Source organism: Heptranchias perlo, chromosome 27 (genome assembly GCF_035084215.1).
Source record: "Heptranchias perlo isolate sHepPer1 chromosome 27, sHepPer1.hap1, whole genome shotgun sequence".
Lineage (NCBI taxonomy): Eukaryota > Metazoa > Chordata > Chondrichthyes > Hexanchiformes > Hexanchidae > Heptranchias > Heptranchias perlo.
The window spans coordinates 4984211-5006630 of NC_090351.1; the positions used below are offsets into that span (position 1 = coordinate 4984211).

At 45.8% G+C, this 22420-nt stretch overlaps 1 protein-coding gene across 1 annotated transcript; it reads left to right on the forward strand.

Annotated features, from left to right (window-relative positions):
* The first annotated feature begins 3983 nt into the window (after nucleotides 1-3983).
* LOC137344665 (uncharacterized methyltransferase YdaC-like) lies at nucleotides 3984-15656 on the forward strand. The gene is made up of 2 exons (XM_068007787.1): nucleotides 3984-4470; nucleotides 14589-15656. The coding sequence occupies exons 1-2, from the start codon at nucleotides 4035-4037 to the stop codon at nucleotides 14786-14788; spliced, it is 636 nt and encodes a 211-aa protein (XP_067863888.1). The 5' UTR covers nucleotides 3984-4034; the 3' UTR covers nucleotides 14789-15656.
* The last annotated feature ends 6764 nt before the right edge of the window (nucleotides 15657-22420 follow it).

Below are 22420 nucleotides of genomic sequence, written 5' to 3' on the forward strand. Positions count from 1 at the left end.
CGTTTGGAAATACCATGAGGAAAGAGACACTGGCCAGCAGGAAATTAATATCCAAGAACATTACCTATGATATGTTGTTAGTATGCAGAATTACAAGAAGAAGATGCACTGAGGAATGGTTCTCAGACAGGCTCGGTTACTTGACAACAGCACGACATGAAATGGTTAATGTGGCCCAGGAAAGTGAGAAAACCTTTTAAGCAAGGCACTGATACGTGGTCCATAGAGAAACCGACTAATTAATGAAACAATCAGGAAACACTGGTACCAATCAGAAGGACTGATATTAAAGTAAAGAGGGACATAGTAATTTGGATTTCCAAAATTCAGGGTTAGGCTCCCTTCAGTTAACAATGAAATTGGGAGAAACAAAACTTAGAAAATATCCACACGATGGATATTAGTTAAAAAGGAGAGCTGGAGAATCTTTTAAGTCCATGATTTTTTTTGGTATTATAATACATACATACAAATAAACCTACAGTGTGTGTGTGTGTGTGTGTGTGTGTGTATGTATGTATATATATATATATATATAAAAAATAGGATTAGACAAGACCAAGAACAAGGTTACAGGGTAAGGTAAAACTTGACCCAGAGTGGTTTCATTCAGGTTCAAAAGGTTGGAAATGTTAGAATATGGTTTAAATGTAAACCTTGTCAATGAAGATGGAGAATTATGTAAAATCAGGAATTTGATCAAAGTTCAAAGATCAAGCACGAATGCCACAAGGTAGGGAGCTAGAAGTAGGAATTCCCCGTCTTATGAACAGAACCGTACCCAATACCCTGTTCAGAGCGTCTGGGAGATCTCAGACTACTTCCCAAATTATTTCTCAGGGAGGGGGTGGGCGGGAGGTGTGCAGCCCTGCCCCACCTCCTCTCCTCAGCACCAACAACTTTACAACACCCCTGATTTACTGTGTCACAGGAGATCTGCCAACATATTCACATCCTTTCTTTTTTTCTCTACCTGCTATGAGTTGGTGTTTTTTTTAATTTAAGCCCCTTTTTTGGGGGTGCATAGGGTGTTATCTTTGTTGATTTGAATTTTAAAAAGTCAATTAAGTTTATTAACTAGATCAACGATGCACTCCAGTCCCTGCAGTGCCCACCGGTCACAGAAAGGCTCAGCGTACCGGCAGACACAGTGTGCTCCTTCTCCAGGGCCACCTGGGCGCGGAGAATGCTGCAGAAGAGAGGCAGACAGTTGGAGCAACCACCCCCACAAGCTGCGTCCAGTCTGGACCTGTAGATGGTCACTTTGGTCAGGCCCAGGAGCAGACCCACGAGGAGGTCCTCCAACTTGCCTGCCTGCCTCCTCACTGGGCAGCCAAAGATTGGGATCGAAGTGCAACCAAAACTTGAGGAGCAGCCCCTTTAATTAATGGAACAGGGCTGCAATCTCTCACATTCCACGTAAACGTGGAACATGAACTCCTCCAGGCCACAGAAATCACAAACGGCCTGGGAGTCCGTGAAACGTCTTAAAAACCGGTTTGTTGGGACTGCTCTGTGCAGGGAAACAAAGGACGGGTGGATGGTGGTGGAGAGAGAAAAAGAGGGGAAACAGGATTTTCGGGGGGGTGGAAGAGGAGGGGAAACCAAGGATTGGGGGGGGTGGGAAGAGGGAGAGAAAGAGGAAACCGGGGGATTGAGTGCTAAGCGGGGAACCAAGGATGAGGGGGTGGTAAGAGGGGAAACAGGACGGGTGAGCGATTCGCAGAGGGGAAACCAGAGGTGGGAGGAGCTTTGATTCCACCAGGAATGACCGGAGGTTTCACGGAACCGGGGTTCCTCCTCGGAGTGCTGCCTCCTGCAGCCCGGGAGATCCACAATTTAAATTTCCCATCGCAGTGCACCTTGCCCCCGCTGAATGACGTCACCGGCTGAGTGGCGATCGCGTGGAGCATAGTCAAGGGGGGAAGTCGGGAATATGGGGCGGGGTTGGAGAAGGGAGTGGAGGCACAGTGTCGGTTATATGGGGGCGGGGGATTGACAGGGGAAACCAGAGGTGGGTTGGGAACCCTATTTGGTGTTCTTGCAATACTTCACTTTTTACTGTAATGTCTCAGTTTAACTTAATAGACATGGTCCCAACCCAGCTGATTTACAGGTGAAAATCATCGAATTTGTGCTGGGATGACACCTCCCTTCTGTATGGTCAACAATGCTGTCAATCATACTGAAATTGCACTGATAACTAATAGTAAAGTGGTAACACTCAGATTCCCCTCATAACCAACAGTAATACAATAACGCACTGATAGTCTATAGGAAACCAGTAGTAATAGGTGTAATGCCCTGATATCCTATCTGTAACTAGCAGTAATCCTATAACCCACTAATACTCCCCGTGAAACCATAGCCAGAATCCCCTTACACTGCACAAGGTGTGGTCAGGCTCCCCAGTCGATGCCACTTTTAACTGATCCAGTCTCTCTCCTTATCTCCTTGGACTCCGGTTCCATGTGACAGTGACACCTGAGCTGGGAACCTCTGTCAGAGCTGATCTGTACTTGGACTTCACACATCAAAACTGGGCGACACGGACCTACCTCAACAAACCAAGAGATTGCACATCAGGCAGTGGGCTCAGTGTTTAGGGCACTGCTCCCAGGGCACATTGTCCTAAACTCAGCTCAGTACCAACATTTCTAAACCACTCCCTGAGCTTGGACTTGATAAAGGAAAGTTTTCATAGAATTATAGAAATTACAGCAGAGGAGGCAGCCATTCGGCCCCTAGTGCTGGCACTCTCCTATATCTATGATTCTAACCCCATTCCCCCAAAGAACTTTTTATACTCCTCCTTTTCAAATATTTATCCCCTTCCATTTGAAATGAAGTTTATTGTCTCAACCTTAATAGCACATATGAAGTATCCCACGGTCTAATAGCCCGCAGTTCGAGAACTTTCCTCCTCCCTTGGTTCTTCCAGTGAGAATCCTTGGTTTCCTAGTTTGCCATTTACCCACCAGTGGAAATAATCTTTCACTATTTACCCACAGTAAGGTACCCAGGTTTCACTCACCCCTTTACTGGCTGCTCCTCTCTGTGCCGCTCCCACTCACTATCTTGCTGCTGCTGCTGCTGCTCCTGACTGTTAGTCCCCATGCCCACCCCATTTCCGCCCACCCCATTTCCACCCACCCCAGGCTTGGGCCCCATTCCCCCAACCCCTAGTTCCCTCCTCGCATCCCCAGTCTCCCATTCCCCAACCTCCATCTCTCCCAGTGAAGACCCATTCCCCACTCTCCCGATTCCCCCCCACTCCACCCAAGCCCGATTCCCGAATCTCCCCTCTCTGGCTCCCCCACCCCCATATTCCCGACACTGTGCCTCCACTCCCTCCTCCTCCTCCTCCTCACCAACCCCCCCCCCCCCCCCCGCCCCATATTCCCGACTTTCCCCCTTGACTATGCTCCACGCGATCGTCACTCTCAGCCGGTGACGTCATTCAGCGGGGGCAAGGTGCACTGCGATGGGAAATTTGAATTGTGGATCTCCCGGGCTGCAGGAGGCAGCACTCCGAGGAGGAACCCCGGTTCCGTGAAACCTCCGGTCATTCCAGCAGGGTTGGGAACCCTATTTGGTGTTCTTGCAATACTTCACTTTTTACTGTAATGTCTCAGTTTAACTTTTGTAAACAATTTTACAACACCAAGTTATAGTCCAGCAATTTTATTTTAAATTCACAAGCTTTCGGAGGCTTCCTCCTTAGTCAGGTGACGAAGGAGGAAGCCTCCGAAAGCTTGTGAATTTAAAATAAAATTGCTGGACTATAACTTGGTGTTGTAAAATTGTTTACAATTGTCAACCCCAGTCCATCACCGGCATCTCCACATCAGTTTAACTTAATAGACATGGTCCCAACCCAGCTGATTTACAGGTGAAAATCATCGAATTTGTGCTGGGATGACACCTCCCTTCTGTATGGTCAACAATGCTGTCAATCATACAGCAGGAGAGGGTGCAAAGCTCATAGTTGTGCAATAGCTACAGCAACGTTGGTGAATTGTTTAATTACAGATATGATTCTTGACCATCTCACGCAGCAGCTGGGGAAACCAACCAAGGGCCCGTGGGGATGGTTGGTGAAAAGTTTCTTGGAGAAGAGGAACAGATTTCTGGAGATGAATGCTGTCAAACTGAGTGACATTCAGCCTGAGAGTGTGGTGCTGGAAGTGGGCTTTGGACCAGGCCTGGGCCTGCTGGAAGCTGCCAAACGCCTCACACACCCCAGAGGGAAACTGTATGGCCTGGATTACTCGGAGTACATGTATGATATAGCCAGCAGGAGGCTGCAGGCTGACATTCAGGCCGGGAAGGTGACACTGTATCTGGGCAGTGTGGAGCAGATCCCTCTGGAAGACAGCATGGTGGACAGGGTGTATCACTGCAACTGTTACTACTACTGGCCTGACCTACGAGCTGGGTGCAGAGAGATCTACAGAGTCATGAAACCAGGTACACTGCTGGAGTTGTCATCCTTTGCTGTTCTTTATATCTCTCCTTGTCCTCTATATCTACACTATTCTTTGCACTTTTGTATGTTCTTCCCTTTTGTTTTATGTTATCTCTCACCTCTTGGTGACCATAAGAAATAGGAGCAGGAGTAAGCCATACGGCCCCTCGAGCCTGCTCCAGTCAGATCATGGCTGATCTTCGACTTTTTTTATTGTTCATTCATGGGATGTGGGCATCGCCAGAATTTATTGCCCATACCTAATTGCTCTTGAAGGTGGTGGTAAGCCGCCACCTTGAACAGCGGCCGTCCGTGTGGTGAAGGTTCTCCCACAGTGCCGTTAGGTAGGGAGTTCCAGGATTTTGACCCAGCGACGATGAAGGAGCGGCGATACATTTTCAAGTCAGGATGGTGTGTGACTTGGAGGGGAACGTGCAGGTGGTGGTGTTCCCCTCCGCCTGCTGCCCTTGTCCTTCAAGATAGGAGAGTTCGCGGGTTTGGTAGGTGCTGTTGAAGCCATAGCGAGTTGCTGCAGTGCATCTTGTAGATAGTACATACTGCAGCGACAGTGTGCCAGTGGTGGAGGGAGTGAATGTTTAAGGTGGTGGATAGAGTGCCAGTCAAGTGGGCTGTTTTGTCCTGGATGGTGTTGAGCTTCTTGAGTGATGTTGGAGCCGCACTCATCCACTCCTGACTTGTGCCTTGTAGATGGTGGAAAGGCTTTGGGGAGTCAGGTGGTGAGTCACTTGCCACAGAATACCCAGCCCCTGACCTGCTCTTGTAACCACAGTATTTATATGGCTGGTCCAGTTTAGTTTCTGGCCAATGGTGACCCCCAGATGCTCATGGTGGGGGATTCGGCAATGGTAATGCCATTGAATGTCATGGGGAGGTGGTTAGATTCTCTCTTGTTGGAGATAGTCATTGCCTGGCACTTGTGTGGCGTGAATGTTGCTTGCCACTTATCAGCCCAAGCCTGGTTGTTATCCAGGTCTTGCTGAATGCGGGTAGGGACTGTTTCATTATCTAAGGAGTTGCGAATGGAACTGAACACTGCAACGATAAGCGAACATCCCCACTTCTGACCTGATGCTGGAGGGAAGGTCATTGATGAAGCAATTGAAGATGGTTGGGCCTAGGACACTGCCCTGAGGAACACCTGCAGCGATGTCCTGGGGTTGAGATGATTGGCCTCCAACAACCACTACCATCTTCCTTTGTGCTAGGTATAACTCCAGCCACTGGAGAGTTTTCCCCCTGATTCCCATTGACTTCAATTTTACTAGGGTTCCTTGATGCCACACTCGGGCAAATGCTGCCTTGATGTCAAGGGCAGTCACTCTCACCTGACCTCCGGGATTCAGTTCTTTTGTCCATGTTTGGACCAAGGCTGCAATGAGGTATGGAGCAGAGTGGTCCTGGCAGAACCCAAACTGAGCATCGGTGAGCAGGTTATTGGTGAGTAAGTGCCGCTTGATAGCACTGTCGACGACATCTTCCATCACTTTGCTGATGATTAAGAGTAAACTGATGGCGCGGTATTTGGCTGGATTGGATTTGTCCTGCTTTTTGTGGACAGGACGTACCTGGGCAATTTTCCACTTTGTCAGGTAGATGTCAGTGGTGTAGCTGTACTGGAACAGCTTGGCTCGAGGCATGGCTAGTTCTGGAGCACAAGTCTTCGGTACTACAGCTGGGATGTTGTCGGGGCCCATAGCCTTTGCTGTATCCAGTGCACTCAGCCGTTTCTTGATATCACGTGGAGTGAATCGAATTGGCTGAAGACTGGCTTCTGTGATGGTGGGGATCTCGGGAGAAGGCCGAGATGGATCATCCACTCGGCCCTTCTGGTTGAAGATGGTTGCAAAAGCTTCAGCCTTGTCTTTTGCACTCACATGCTGGGCTCTGCCATTATTGTGGATGGGGATGTTCACAAAGCCGCCTCCTCCTCCCGTTTGGTGGATAATTATCCACCACCATTCATGACTGGATGTGGCAGGACTGCACAGCTTTGATCGGATTCGTTGGTTGTGGAATCGCTTAGCTCTGTCTATAGCATGCTGCTTTCCTGTTTAGCATGCATGTAGCCCTGTGTTGTAGCTTCACAGAGTTGGCACTTTTTTTAAGGTATGCCTGGTGCTGCTCCTGGCATGGTCTTCCACACTCCTCATTGAACCAGGATTGATCGCCCACTTGTTGATAATGGTAGAGTGAGGGATATTCCAGGCCATGAGGTTACAGATTGTGCTGGAATACAATTCGGCTGCTGCTGATGGCCCACTGCGCTTCATGGATGCCCAGTTTTGAGCTGCTAGTTCTGTTCTGAATCTATCCCATTTAGCATGGTGGTAGTGCCACACAACACGATAGACAGTGTCCTCAGTGTGAAGACGGGACTTCATCTCCACAAGGACTGTGCAGCGGTCACTCCTACCAATATTGTCATGGACAATCTGCGACAAATAGATTGGTGAGGACGAGGTCAAGTTGCTTTTTGCCTTGTGTTGGTTCTCTCACCACCTGCCACAGGCCCAGTCTGGCAGCTATGTCCTTCAGGAGTCAGCCAGCTCGGTCAGTAGTGGTGCTACCCAGCCACTCTTGGTGATGGACATTGAAGTCCCCCAGAGTACATTCTGTGCCCTTGCTACCCTCAGTGCTTCCTCCAAGTGGTGCTCAACATGGAGGAGTACTGAATCATCAGCTGAGGGAGGGCGTAGGTGGTAATCAGCGGACGGTTTCCTTGCCCATGTTTGACCTGATGCCATGAGACTTTGTGGGGTCTGGAATCAATTTTGAGGACCCCCAGGGCCACTCCCACCTGACCTCCACTTCCCCATATCCCTTGATTCCTTTAATTCCCTTAATGTCCAAATATCCATCGATCTTGGTTTTGAATATACACAATGACTGAACATCCACAGTCCTCTGGGGTGGAGAATTCCAAAGAATCACAACCCTCAGAGTGAAGAAATTTCTCCTCATCTCAGTCCTAAATGGCCAATCCCTTATCCTGAGACTATGCCCCCTAGTTCTAGACAATCCAGCCAGGAGAAACAGCCTCTCAGCATCTACCCTCCATCATAAGGTCAGAAATGGGGATATTTGCTGATGATTGCACAGTGTTCAGTTCCATTTGCAATCCCTCAGATAATGAAGCAGTCCGTGCCCACATGCAGCAAGACCTGGACAACATCCAGGCTTGGGCTGATAAGTGGCAAGTAACATTTGCGCCAGACAAGTGCCAGGCAACGTCCATCTCCAACAAGAGAGAGTTTAACCATCTCCCCTTGACATTACCATCGCCGAATCCCCCACCATCAACATCCTGGGGGTCACCATTGACCAGAAACTTAACTGGATCAGCCACATAAATAATGTGGCTACAAGAGCAGGTCAGAGGCTGGGTATTATGCAGCAAGTGACTCACCTGACTCCCCAAAGCCTTTCCACCATCTACAAGGTACAAGTCAGGAGTGTGATGGAATACTGTCCACTTGCCTGGATGAGTGCAGCTCCAACAACACTGAAGAAGCTTGACACGATCCAGAACAAAGCAGCCCGCTTGATTGGCAACCCATCCACCACCTTAAACATTCACTCCCTGCACCACTGGTGTACCGTGGCTGCAGTGTGTACCATCTACAGGATGCACTGCAGCAGCTCAAGGCTTCTTCGACAGCACCTCCCAAACCCACAAACTTTACCACCGAGAAGGACAAGGGCAGCAGGCGCGTGGGGGCACCCAGATACAAAATATTTGTTTTAACGTCTCTGCCATTTCCTTATTCCCCATTATAATTTCTCCTGTCTCAGCCTCTAAGGGACCAACGTTTACTTTTGCTACTCTTCCTTTTTACATACTTGTAGAAGCTCTTACAATCTGTTTTTATATTTCTTGCTAGTTTACACTCATTCCAGTTTCTCCCTCTATCAATTTTTTGGTCATCCTTTGCTGGTTTCTAAAACTCTCCCAATCCTCAGGCTTACTACTCCTCTTGACAACATTATAAGCCTCTTTTAACCTAATACTATCCTTAACTTTTTTAGTTTGGCATGGATGGAGCACTTTTTCTGTGGAGTTTTTATTTCTCATTGGAATCTATATTCGTTGAGAATTTTGAAATATTTCTTTAAATGTTTGTAATTGCTTATCTACTGTCATACCTTTTAATCTAATTTCCCAATAAACCTTAGCCAACTCACCCCTCATTCCTAAGTAAGTGCCTTTGTTTAAGTTTAAGACTCTAGTTTCGGACTGAAGTACGTCACTCGCGAACTCAATGTGAAATTCTGTCATATTATGATCGCTCTCCCCAAGAGGATCCCTTACTATGGAGATCACTAACTACCTGTCTCATTACACAATAAAAGATCTAAAATAGCCTGTTCCCTGGTTGGCTCAATGACTTATTGTTCTAGGAAACTGTCTCTAATGCATTCCATGAACTTATCCTCCAAACCAATTTTGCCAATTTGACTTGCCCAGTCTATAAGATGATTAAAGTCCCCCACGAATATTGCATTACCTTTGTTACAAGCTCTTCTTATTCCTTGATTAATACTCTCCAACAGTAGTTATACTGTTGGACAGTGAGGGCCTATAAACTACTCCCTCCAGAGTTTTCAGCCCCTTGTTATTTCTTATCTCCACCCATACTGATTCCACTTCCTGATCTTCTGAGCTGAGATCCTGTCTCACTACTGTCTTTATTTCATCCTTTATTATCAGGGCTACCCCATCACCCTCCTTTTCCATTTTGCCTATCTTTTCCAAAAGTCAAGTACCTTGGAATATTTAGTTCCCAACCTTGGACATCTTGCAGCCATGTCTTAGTAACGGCTAATAGATCAAACCCATTTATCTCTATTTGTGCAATTAATTACTCTATCTTGTTATGAATGTTTCATGCGTTCAGATAAATACCATGGCTGTGCATTTGGTAAGTGGCGCTCTTGCCCCTAAGGCGAATATACTGGTCCTATAGTAAGCTGAATTCTTTTTTGAACACCTCCCACTGTTCAACTGTAGTTTTATCCAATAACAGTTTTGACCAGTTTATTGTCGTCAATCTCGGCCTCATCCTGTTAAAGTTAGCCTTACCAAAATCTAGAATCTTAGTAACTTACATTTCTCCTTTTCAAATGTAACATTGAATTCAATCATATTATGATCACTGTTAGATTAACTAAGTCTGGCTCATTACTCATTCCTAAATCTAGTATGGCCTGCCCTCTTGTTGGTTCCAGAAAACTATCTTGAATGCACTCAAGAAATTCATGACCTTTCAGACTTGAACTACTCTGCTCTTCCCAATGTATATGAAACTGAAAGTCTCTCCTTAAAACAACACATTGTACTCGAGTTTGCTGTTTCCTAAAAGTCCCAGATGTGCACACATTTGACTGATGCATCGCTGATTATCCTGGTAGTTGAGTACTGATCTAATTGTTAATTCAATGTACTAAAACAGCTATACAGGGTCCTGGACCCCTTGTGTGCTGCTTATAGAAACAGGCAAAAAAAACCCAGAAAAAATATTCTGGAAAACTTCTCTCACGCCGTCGGGCGATCAAATCCAGCCCAGGAGATCACATGGACCAAATGTTATTTATAAAGACACTTACCTTCTATATGATGCGATCTCTGCCTCAGTCAAGAACCGGACGAGGTCCCTCTTGAAGGCAGACAGTCAGCACCCACCACACCAGCCGGCAATATATTCGAGTGTCACTACTCTTTGGGAAAAGAAGAACTGCCTAGCATCCAGTCTATTCTTACTCTTACATAATTTAAACTCATGTCCCCGAGTCGTCCCCAATCTGTTAAACTGGAATATTATCCAGCCCTTTAATTATTTTATAGGCCTCTATCACGTTGCCTCTAAGTCTACATTGCTCAAAAGTAAATAGACCACAGTCCTTGAGCCTGAGTAGCTAAGGTTCTTGAAGCTGGGAATCATTCTCGTAACTCTCGTCCGGACCTTTTCCTAGGCCACTATATAACCCACAGTGTGCGGTGACCAAAACTGGGCACAGTACTACAGGTGCAGTCTGTCCAGCAACCTGTATACTGACAAAATGGTGCCTTTGATTTATACTGAAGAGTTGTATTAAACAACTCAATACCTTGTTAGTTTTAGCCACAGTTTCTCTACACTGGTTATGGACCTTCAGTGATCTGTGCACAATAACACTTAGATCTTTATCTCTCTCAACCTCTTTCAGTATTGTTCCCTGCAAACGATACGTATATTGTGTTGGCCCCACTAATATGCCTGACACTACATCTATCTAATTGAAATGCCATTTGCCATTGTGTGGCCCACTCCCTAGCATAGCTAAGTCTTTATATATTTCTCTACTGTCTTAACCCACAGATTTTGATGTCATCCACAAACTTTCTGACCATACTCCCAACACCACTGTCCAGGTCATTAATAAAGACAATGAACAGTAGCGGCCTAGGACCGATCCCTGGGGGACACCACTAGTAACGTGCCTCCAGGCTGAACCACATCCATAATCACAACCTTTTAGCTGCAGGATTGGACCCTATTCCTAATCCAGCGTATGAAATTCCTAACGATACCAGGGACGATAATGCGATCTTCAACTGCACCATAGTACACGCCGACTTTGTAGCCAGCACAGAGCCTGTGCAATGAATATGTACAAAACTTAGAAGGCCCACGGATTTCATGCAAATGGTGCCCTAGCCATACAGTGTAAATGGAGCAATGGAGCGGTGATACAGACACTGAATCCTGTGGTGTGGGTGCTCCGGGGAGGTCTGTTGCAAAATTGTTCCTGGGTAATCTTCGATAAAGGGCCATTCATCCTTCTTGCCTTTGCTCGGTGGCCTCCTTGATATCGGGCCCTTGACTGCAAAGCACGTAGTTCAGGAGAAAAAAAAACATATTCCACATCAATTGGCTTATTGCCAAAACAAGTAATCCAAGTCATCGATCTGAAACATGAACTGTTTCTTTCTCCATAGATGCTGCCCATCTTGCTGATTATTTCCAGCATTTTGTGTTTTTATTTCAGATTTCTAGCGTCCGTGGTGTTTTGATTTTGATCCAGTTCTAATTGGCATTCCCAGGAGCTGTTAACTTCCTTACTCATAGCCAAGTTGCACTCAAAAGGTGCAAAATTCCTTCCTACCAGTGAAATGTCGAAGGAAGGAATTTCTAATCTAACCCTTAACACCAAAACCCCACTGATCAATGGCTCTCTAGTGTCAAATGGTCACTACAAGTGGTGGTCTGTAAAACCAGATTCCACCAGATACTACCCTAAGGGAAATGATGTAATTGTAAATGGGTATGTTAATTCATCTCCCTCACAGGGGTACCTTCTCTGAGGCTCTGGATAGAGTTCAGAGCCTCACTAGCAGTGAGTGTGGGTCAAAAAGAAACTGTGCCACCAAGTATTTGCTAGTTAGAAGTTTGCTTCGCTGTAGGTCTGCCAAACTCTTGCTTGCATATGGTGGGATTTTTCAGTTCCAGGTGAGGGTCCTCTCACTGCAAGCTGTTCTTCCAAAAAAAAGTGGGTACATCTTTTTGAAGTCGGCCTGGCCTGCTGTGAAGCTGGTTTTCAATGTCAGTTGCCACAGTTTTGTTTGTAGCTACTTCAGGGTGATTTTTTTGGCTGACCACATTTGGCTCCCTTGTACTTTTTTTGAAGGCTCCATTTTGTTCATTTTGGCAAAGGGGGCAAATTCTGGAAGTCACACTTGCCTGGATTACTGGCTGTTCCTGCTCCTGCCCCAGTGTAGCCTGGGAAGGTGGGACTCTATGGAGATTCCCATTGTGCTCCATGACCTGGATGAAGAGGATAGGTTAATGAGGATGCACCATCCTCAAGTGCAAAGGCACCTCAGGGACCGCTCATAGGGGTTGCTGCTGTACAGTCCAGCCGAGGTGAGCAAGATCGACACTGCCTGCCTCATATTTCTGCAATTACAAGCAGTATTGGTAGACCAGCATGAAGAGAAGGAAGAGGCGTGCTTAGAGGGAGCTGATGTGTGTTAGGACAATCCGCATCCTTCAATTTAATGTCGGCTCGTGGACTCAAGATCGTGAGAGGTTTATTAAGTCAATATAAACCCAACAATATACAATACTAATGAGATCAGTATCTTTAGACTCAAGTAACAAATTCAGAGGTTTGTGAACCAAACCCTCTGACTGCTCACAGTAGTCTCAAGACTATTTAGAGTTCCTGGTGTGTTTTACTTTTATACACTTCAGTATTTAAGGTTAAGGTAAGGTTAGTACACAAGTACGGCAGCAGTCGGGTAGACAACTTTCCCTTCTCGCGCAGGCACCTTGCGGCTCAATCTGTAATGTTCTTCAGGCATGTTACCCGTTTAAGCGGTTCAGGCTGGCCTTGCGGAGTCAGCACTTTCTTCTCCACTCATTTGTCTCAAGCATTTGGTCATCCCTGAATTATTAACACTTTTTGCAGACATGTTGCATCTTGCCCTCTCAACATTCTACTCACAGCATTTTCAGTCCAATGTCTTTTCCATCTGGGGCTGGATTTAACCTTGTTAACCCTATAATCACTCCCACTTTCTACTATTCTACCTTGCTCACTACTAACAATGTGCAGACAGACAGAAAGGAGCAAAACTCCCTGACTGACAACAACTTTCAGTAAAGGACACCTTCTGCCACTGCAGCTGTGGGTCACACTGAAAGCATGAACACTAAGCCTATGACAATGGCACACGTTCCATCCACTCAACCTGAAAGTATGGCCAGGACCAGAACCAATCACTTAAACCTTTCAATCCCCCTACCCATAAACACAACGCATGCAACCAGGAATTAACAATTGATGGATTTATTGGTGGCTCCTCACAAAGCCTTAGTGTTCCAAACCCTATGTCCATGCTTCCCCTTAGTATCCCAATAAGAAGTGCTTGTACTACTCCTTAACCTTAGACTGTGAGGGATAAGTGCCTAGTGAGTGGGAGGAGCAACTATGATCTCTTGCCAAGGCCTCACGGCTGGGCCTGCCAGTTGGATGCCCATGTTCTGCATGAGAGCAGTCTATAGGGTGTCTCCGCTGTGCGTGAAGCCCACTGTCATTGCTCTTTGTAAATGATCACCCAGTCTGCTTAACGTGGCTCCACTCCCTCCAGCTTTCTTATCTTGCCAAATACCGACAGGAAGATAGCTTCCAAGACCAGCTTTGGAATAGATTTCATTGAAGATAGAGCAGATGTTGAATTACATTGAGGCCACTTCTGGTATGAAGGAAGAATACTTATGTATCCTCAAGTGATCATACTTACGCTGACACTTCCTCGAACGCCACAGAACTTTTCCCTCGCTTGTTTCCAAGTCTGCCTGACCGAGGAGATAGCATTCATTCACTGGGTGACCTCGTCCCAGAAAGCTCGAGTCTCTGTTATTGTGGGGGGAGTGGCCTCCTGCCCAAAGAGGAATACCTGCCTTTGGCGCATGTATTAGGGCTGAATGCTGGAGTTTTCCCCATAGCCATCATCTAACAACTTGCAAACTATGTCCTGCAGCTCCACACTCCAGCTAAGAAGTGCCTCCTATTTGACGGCCAGCAGCAATCCTTTAAGGGCTGCTGCTGGCCAAACTTTCCCATTGGTAGCCAACCAACCCTATGGTGCCAACTTCTTATTGTATATTTACCATGGGCGGTGAGCCCATTCTAATGGGCAGGGGGGGGGGGGGGGGGGGTGGGAGCAGATGCAGATAGAAAATCCGGCCAGGCCAACCTCCTCTTGCACTATGCACATGCACGACAGGTATGCAAAGTCCTGATTTTTTGGACACTAAGGAATCAAGGGATATGGGGATGGGGCAGGAAAGTGGACTTGAGATAGAAGATCAGCCATGATCTTATTGCATAGCAGAGCAGGCTCAAGGGGCTGTGTGGCCTACTCTTGCTCCTATATTCTGATGTTTTCCAGGACTTAGAATATCCATGTCACTGTGTGCTTCAGAATCTGTTCCACCTCCATTCCACTGGTGTCGTTACTTTCTTATTAAAAAATTTTGACATTGAGATTACTTCTTCAAATACCTTCTACTAAAATGTGTATCAGAAAATTGAACATTTATCTTTTATTCGATAGGTGCTCTGATGGTCAGCACCATTTACCTGAAGACTCTGGAGAAGGTGGTTACTACTGGATTGTTAAAGGGTACAAAATGGCCACCTGAGCCATATATGGAGGTTCTCCGTGACACGGGATTTGTTGACGTGCGTATGGAAGACAAGCAAGAAAAGGGAAGATCATTTCAGGCTATCTTTGCTACAGCAAACAAGCCCTGAACATTTTATATTCTATGAGCCCTGATACCTGAATACTTTAGATTTCAGGATGTTGTTATGTAATCCTTTAGCAATATGTAAAATTAATTCAGAACACAATCACAGATACCAGTTACATTCCACTTATCCTAGATACGTTTAATAATGTCAGATGCGCAGAATAATTTCACCAGGATGTGCTGCTCCTTTTGTGAAGACCTACAGTAATTGATTGCACCATGCTCAGCCCCCAAGCAGATATCAGTGAACATGTATGTGTCCCACCACAATTTACCCCTACCTGGCCTAACAATCAGTGTTGGTATCCATAGTAACCCATTCATTGATCAGGTATGTTCAGGTGTACTGGTACTCTGCCATTCAATGGTCTCACCCACCCCACCAATCAAGGTGGAGGTCCTGATCTGTGCCATCGGGGGTAGAAGTCAGACAGAGGTTTTGGCTCGCCCCCACAGGATGGGAGAGGGAGGGGGGGCGGGGCAGGGAGGTTGCTTTCACATGCGCACTCGCAGTTACGCAGTGCTGGGGGAAAGTTGTTTGCTCTCAAGCCTGGCCAACAAAGAGTAACACCAGGACTTAGGGGTGGGCAAATATAATCGTTAATAGAGGAGGATTTAAGAAATTAATTATTTGCCTGATATGGAATGTGCTGACATCTATTATAACCCACAGAAGGAATTAGAAATTCGCTTGCAAGAAATGACTTCTAAAAGCTTTGGTAAGTGAGCAGGAGAATAGGATTAGATTAGAGGGCTCTTTTGGAGAAAATGACTTTCACAGATTTGATGGGCCAAATGGCCTCTATGTGCTGTAACATGCTATAATTTTAACTATTTTATTAGGAATTTTATTAAAACTATAAAATATATTTTTGTGAGTGGGGTTTTGAGAATTTGTCTTGGCTCCATATTAATCTTTTCATTTTAAATGATTGTTTGTGTTGCTGAGATCTCCTTCAGCAAGCTGCAAGAAATCTGGACAGATGACAATTAGAAATATTAAAACTTTGCTTATTGAGAGCCCTCACCCAACCTATCACCATCTATAGGTGTGAGCCATGGGACTTTGAAGAAAGATGGTGCATCTGAGAAATTGAGCTCCATTTTCTCTTTGGAATCATCAATAAAGAAAAGCAAAAGGTTGGTCATTACTTGAGAATAATGGGCCCTTGTTTACTTGTGTTAGCAGTGGCACAATAGGTAACACTTTTGCCTTTGAGTCAGAAGGTTGTGGTTTCAAGTCCCCCTCCAGAGACTTGAGCATAAATCTAGCCTGACACTCCAGTGCAGTACTAAGGGAATGCTGCACAGAGAGGTGCCGTCTTTCAGATGAGATCTTGCAGGTGGACATAAAAGATCCTATGGCACTATTGTGAAGAAAGGCAGGGGAGTTCTCCCCAGTGTCTTGGCGAATATTTATCCCTCAACCAACTTCATTAAAACAGATTATTTTGTCATTATCAATTTGATTTGTGGGACCTTGCTGTGTGCAAATTGGCTGCCGCATTTCCTACATTACAACAGTGATTACACTTCGAATGTATTTGATTGAAAAAGGACTTTGGGATGTCTTGAGGTAATAAAGCACTACATAAATGCAAATCTTTCTTTACTCAAGATAGCTGTCCAAAGAACAGCAGCATGATCGCTGAGCAGAGGAACTCATTTGTGCTGCATTGACAAGACTTTGGAAGAATTCCAGTCATGCACGGGTCAGGTCATTGCAAAGTACACATGGAAAGTTTTCAGTGTCTTCACTATGGTAAAGTCTCTGTCCAACCAGATATTGGAGCAACAAAGCCTCCATTTATACAACACATGAATCTGGGTACGACATCTGGCAAATTTTATCAAACCCAAACTGCAGCCCCACCGTGACTCCCCCCTCACAAATAAGCAGCAAAATGACTATATATTTTATTGGGACCTTTTTTTCACTGAAATACCCAAATTTATGCACTTGCAGTGTTATAGAAATTACAAAGTCGTAATAGATCACTGCAATTTGATGTGCAAAATTAACTATCTTTTTGTATAGGTATCTGTTTCTTCAGCTCTGGACTCCTGATTTCTGTTTCATATCAGGCACTTCCAGAATCGCATGAAACAATCAGACTTTGTAAACCAGTCCCATCTTGTTTGGAACTATGGAACCAATGATGCGATGGTCCATGTGGTGCTGATGCACATTGGGTGTTTGTGGCCTGTATGATCAGGTGTTGAGGCCTGATGTGCACATGTTGTATGTTACATGTTGACTGTGTGCCCTGCTGAGGCGTGAATTTGCATTAGATGCAATGAAAGAGCTGTAAAGTTGTGAGAATGCTTGGCATGGGTGAGCAGTAACCATGGAAAAGGTTGTATGAGAGGCTGAAGCAAAGAATAGTCAATGGCAAGGCAGGGGAGTTGATGGAAACATCATGGAGAGGGTGCAGATCATTCTGCAGGGGGAAGGGAACAGCCAGAAGCCGTGGTCTATGTGGGTACCAATGACATGGGAAAGATAAAGGATGAGCTCCTGCAGTCAGAGTTTCAGGAACCATGGAGGAAGTTAAAAAGCAGGCTGTCAAAAGGTGGTAATCTCTGGATTACTCGCAGTGCCATGCGCTAGTGAGTATAGAAATAGGAAGATAAGGCAGCTTAATGCTTGGCTAGACAGTGCAGGAGGGAGGGCTTCACATTCTTGGGGAATTGGGACCAGTTCTGGGCAGGAAGGTCCTGCTCAAGACAGACAGGTTGCACTTCAACAGAAATGGGACCAATGTCCTCACGGGGAGGTTCACTAGTGCTGTGGGGGTGGTTTCAACTAATTTGGCAGGGGGATGGGCACCAGGCACTAGCATTAGAAAGGAGAAACAAGGTGCACAAAGGATTGGAAGAGACAGATAGCACTAGAGTAAGAAATAGTACAATATTAGGTGGGCTCAGACTAAGAATACAAGAAGTTCTAAGATAGGTTTAGAGTGCATGTGTGTAAATGCACAAAGTGTGGTAAACAAGGTTGGTGAGCTGCAGGTGCAAATAGCCGTATGGGAGTATGATATTGTGGCGATAACAGACCTAAAAAGAGCAGGATTGGGTACTAAATATTCCTGGATACAAAAGTGTTCAGGAAAGTTAGGGAAGGAAATAAAGGTGGCATGGCAGGGGGGTGGCAGTATTGATTGAGGAGAATAGTGCTGGAGAGAGGATGTCCTTGAGGGGTCAAGGACAGAATCTATTGTTCTTTAACTCTAAACAAATAGAGGCACCATTGCACTAGTGTGTGTATTCTATAAGGCCACCAACTAGTGGGAAGGATATAGAAGAGCAAATTTGTAGGGAAATAACAGAGGTGCAAAAGCTGTAGAGTCGTGATAACGGGGGACTTCAACTATCCTAATATAGACTGGGATAGTAATAGTGTAAAGGGCAAAGAGGGGGAGGAATTTCTGAAGTGTGTTTTGGAGAACTTTCTTGATCAGCATGTTTACTGCCCAACAAAGAAGGAGGCATTGCTGGATCTTGTTCTGGGGAATGAGGTGGGTCAGGTGGAGCAAGTGTCAGTGGGGGAACATTTAGGGAACAGTGATCATAGTATCATAAGGTTTAGATTAGCTATGGAAAAGGACAAGGAGCAATCCAGAGTAAAAATGCTTAATTGGAGGAGGGCCAATTTCAGTAGGTTGAGAACGGGTCTGGCCCAGGTAAATTAGAATCAATGATTGGCAGGCAAAACTGTAATCAAAGAATGGGCGACCTTTAAAGAGATGTTAGGGTACAGGCTCGGTACACGAGGGGGAAAGGTAGGGCAACCAAAGCCAGAGCTCTCTTGTTGACGAAAGAGATAGAGGGTAAGATGAAGCAGAAAAAGGGGGCACATACAGATGTCAGGTTGATAATACAAGTGAGAACCAGGCCGAATATAAAAAGGTACAGACGAGAAGTGAAAAAGCAAATAAGAGGCGCAAAGAGAGAGGAGTATGAGAATAGACTGGTGCCAAACATAAAAGAGAATCCAAAGTCCTTCTATAGGCATACAAGCTGTAAACGAGTAGTAAGAGCAGGGTGGGGCCGATTAGGGATCAAAAAAGATCTCCACATGCAGGCAGAAGGCATGGCTGAGTATTAAATGAGGTATACTGTTTTGGATGCTGTTGGGGGAGATGGCTCACCAGGGGAAGGTGACAGCAGCCAGGTTCATGGCACCGTGGCTGGCTCTGCTGCACAGGAGGGCAGGAAAAAGAGTGGCAGAGCTATAGTGATAGGGGACTCGATTGTAAGGGAAATAGACAGACGTTTCTGCGGACGCAACCGAGACTCCAGGATGGTATATTGCCTCCCTGGTGCAAGGGTCAGGGATGTCTCGGAGCGGTTGCAGGACATTCTGGAGGGGGAGGGTGAACAGCCAGTTGTCGTGGTGCATATAGGTACCAATGATATAGTTAAAAAACGGGATGAGGTCCTACAAGCTGAATTTAGGGAGTTAGGAGTTAACTAAAAAGTAGGACCTCAAAAGGTAGTAATCTCAGGATTGCTACCAGTGCCACGGGCTAGTCAGAGTAGGAATGACAGGATAGCTAGGATGAATACATGGCTTGAGAGATGGTGCAAGAGGGAGGGATTCAAATTCCTGGGCCATTGGAACCGGTTCTGGGGGAGGTGGGACCAGTACAAATTGGACGGTCTGCATCTGGGCAGGACTGGAACCAATGTCCTCGGGGGAGTGTTTGCTAGTGCTGTTGGGGAGGGTTTTAACTAATGTGGCAGGGGGATGGGAACCGATGCAGGAAGTCAGTGGGAAGTAAAGTGGTGACAGAAACAAAAGGCAGTAAGGGAGAGTGTACAAAACATGACCGGACAGATGGTCTGAGAAAGCAGGGCAAAGACCAAGGGAAGTCTAGATTAAACTGCATTTATTTCAATGCAAGAAGTCTGATGGGCAAGGCAGATGAACTCAGGGCATGGATGGGTACATGGGACTGGGATGTTATAGCTATTACTGAAACATGGCTAAGGGAGGGGCAGGACTGGCAGCTCAATGTTCCAGGTACAGATGCTTTTGGAAAGATAGAGCAGGAGGTAAGAGAGGAGGGGGAGTTGCATTCTTGATTAGGGAGAACATCTCGGCAGTAGTGAGAGGGGATATATCCGAGGGTTCGCCCACTGAGTCTATATGGGTAGAACTGAAGAATAAGGGAGAGATCACTGATAGGATTGTACCACAGACCCCCAAATAGTCAACGGGAAATTGAGGAGCAAATATGTAAGGAGATTACAGACAGCTGCAAGAAAAATAGGGTGGTAACAGTAGGGGACTTTAACTTTCCCAACATTGACTGGGACAGCCATAGCATTAGGGGCTTGGACGGAGAGAAATTTGTTGAGTGTATTCAGGAGGAATTTCTCATTCAGTATGTGGATGGCCCGACTAGAGAGGGGGCAAAACTTGACCTCCTCTTGGGAAAAAAGGAAGGGCAGGTGACAGAAGTGTTAGTGAGGGATCACTTTGGGACCAGTGATCATAATTCCATTAGTTTTAAGATAGCTATGGAGAATGATAGGTCTGGCCCAAAAGTTAAAATTCTAAATTGGGGAAAGGCCAATTTTGATGGTATGAGACAGGAACTTTCAGAAGTTGATTGGGAGAGTCTGTTGGCAGGCAAAGGGACGTCTGGTAAGTGGGAGGCTTTCAAAAGCGTGTTAACCAGGGTTCAGGGTAAGCACATTCCTTATAAAGTGAAGGGCAAGGCTGGTAGAAGTAGGGAACCTTGGATGACTCGGGAGATTGAGGCACTAGTCAAAAAGAAGAAGGAGGCATATGACATGCATAGGCAGCTGGGATCAAGTGGATCCCTTGAAGAGTATAGAGATTGCCAGAGTAGAGTTAAGAGAGAAATCAGGAGGGCAAAAAGAGGACATGAGATTGCTTTGCCAGATAAGGCAAAGGAGAATCCAAAGAGCTTCTACAAATACATAAAGGGCAAAAGAGTAACTAGGGAGAGAGTAGGGCCTCTTAAGGATCAACAAGGTCATCTATGTGCGGAACCACAAGAGATGGGTGAGATCCTAAATGAATATTTCACATCAGTATTTACGGTTGAGAAAGGCATGGATGTTAGGGAACTTGGGGAAATAGTGATGTCTTGAGGAGTGTTCATATTACAGAGAGGGAGGTGCTGGAAGTCTTAACGCACATCAAGGTAGATAAATCTCCGGGACCTGATGAAATGTATCCCAGGACGTTATGGGAGGTTAGGGAGGAAATTGCGGGTCCCCTCGCAGAGATATTTGAATCATCGACAGCTACAGGTGAGGTGCCTGAAGATTGGAGGGGAGCAAATGTTGTGCCTTTGTTTAAGAAGGGCAGCAGGGAAAAGCCTGGGAACTACAGACCGGTGAGCCTGACATCTGTAGTGGGTAAGTTGTTGGAGGGTATTCTGAGAGACAGGATCTACAGGCATTTGGAGAGGCAGGGACTGATTAGGAACAGTCAGCATGGTTTTGTGAGTGGAAAATCATGTCTCACGAATTTGATTGAGTTTTTTGAAGGGGTAACCAAGAAGATAGATGAGGGCTGTGCAGTAGACGTGGCCTACATGGACTTTAGCAAAGCCTTTGACAAGGTACCGCATGGTAGGTTGTTACATAAGGTTAAATCTCACGGGATCCAAGGTGAGGTAGCCAATTGGATACAAAATTGGATTGACGGCAGAAGACAGAGGGTGGTTGTAGAGGGTTGTTTTTCAAACTGGATGCCTGTGTCCAGCGGTGTGCCTCAGGGATTGGTGCTGGGTCCGCTGTTATTTATATTAATGATTTGGATGAGAATTTAGGAGGCATGGTTAGTAAGTTTGCAGATGACACCAAGATTGGTGGTATTGTGGACAGTGAAGAAGGTTATCTAGGATTACAACAGGATCTTGATAAATTGGGCCAGTGGGCCGATGAATGGCAGATGGAGTTTAATTTAGATAAATGCGAGGTGATGCATTTTGGTAGATCGAATCGGGCCAGGACCTACTCCGTTAATGGTAGGGCGTTGGGGAGAGTTATAGAACAAAGAGATCTAGGAGTACAGGTTCATAGCTCCTTGAAAGTGGAGTCACAGGTGGATAGGGTGGTGAAGGCGGCATTCAGCATGCTTGGTTTCATTGGTCAGAACATTGAATGCAGGAGTTGGGATGTCTTGTTGAAGTTGTACAAGACATTAGTAAGGCCACACTTGGAATACTGTGTACAGTTCTGGTCACCCTATTATAGAAAGGATATTATTAAACTAGAAAGAGTGCAGAAAAGATTTACTAGGATGCTACCAGGACTTGATGGTTTGACTTACAGGGAGAGGTTGGATAGACTGAGACTTTTTTCCCTGGAGTGTAGGAGGTTAAGGGGTGATCTTATAGAAGTCTATAAAATAATGAGGGGCATAGATAAGGTCGATAGTCAAAATCTTTTCCCAAAGGTAGGGGAGTCTATAACGAGGGGGCAGAGATTTAAGGAGAGAGGGGAGAGATACAAAAGGGTCCAGAGGGGCAATTTTTTTCACTCAGGGTGGTGAGTGTCTGGAACGAGCTGCCAGAGGCAGTACAATTTTGTCTTTTAAAAAGCATTTGGACAGTTACATGGGTAAGATGGGTATAGAGGGATATGG

Coding starts and splice junctions, on each gene's coding strand:
- LOC137344665 (XM_068007787.1), top strand. CDS start 4,035: ATGATTCTTGACCATCTCACGCAGCAGCTGGGGAAACCAACCAAGGGC. Junction 4,471..14,588: donor CTACAGAGTCATGAAACCAG/GTACACTGCTGG, acceptor TTTATTCGATAG/GTGCTCTGATGGTCAGCACC.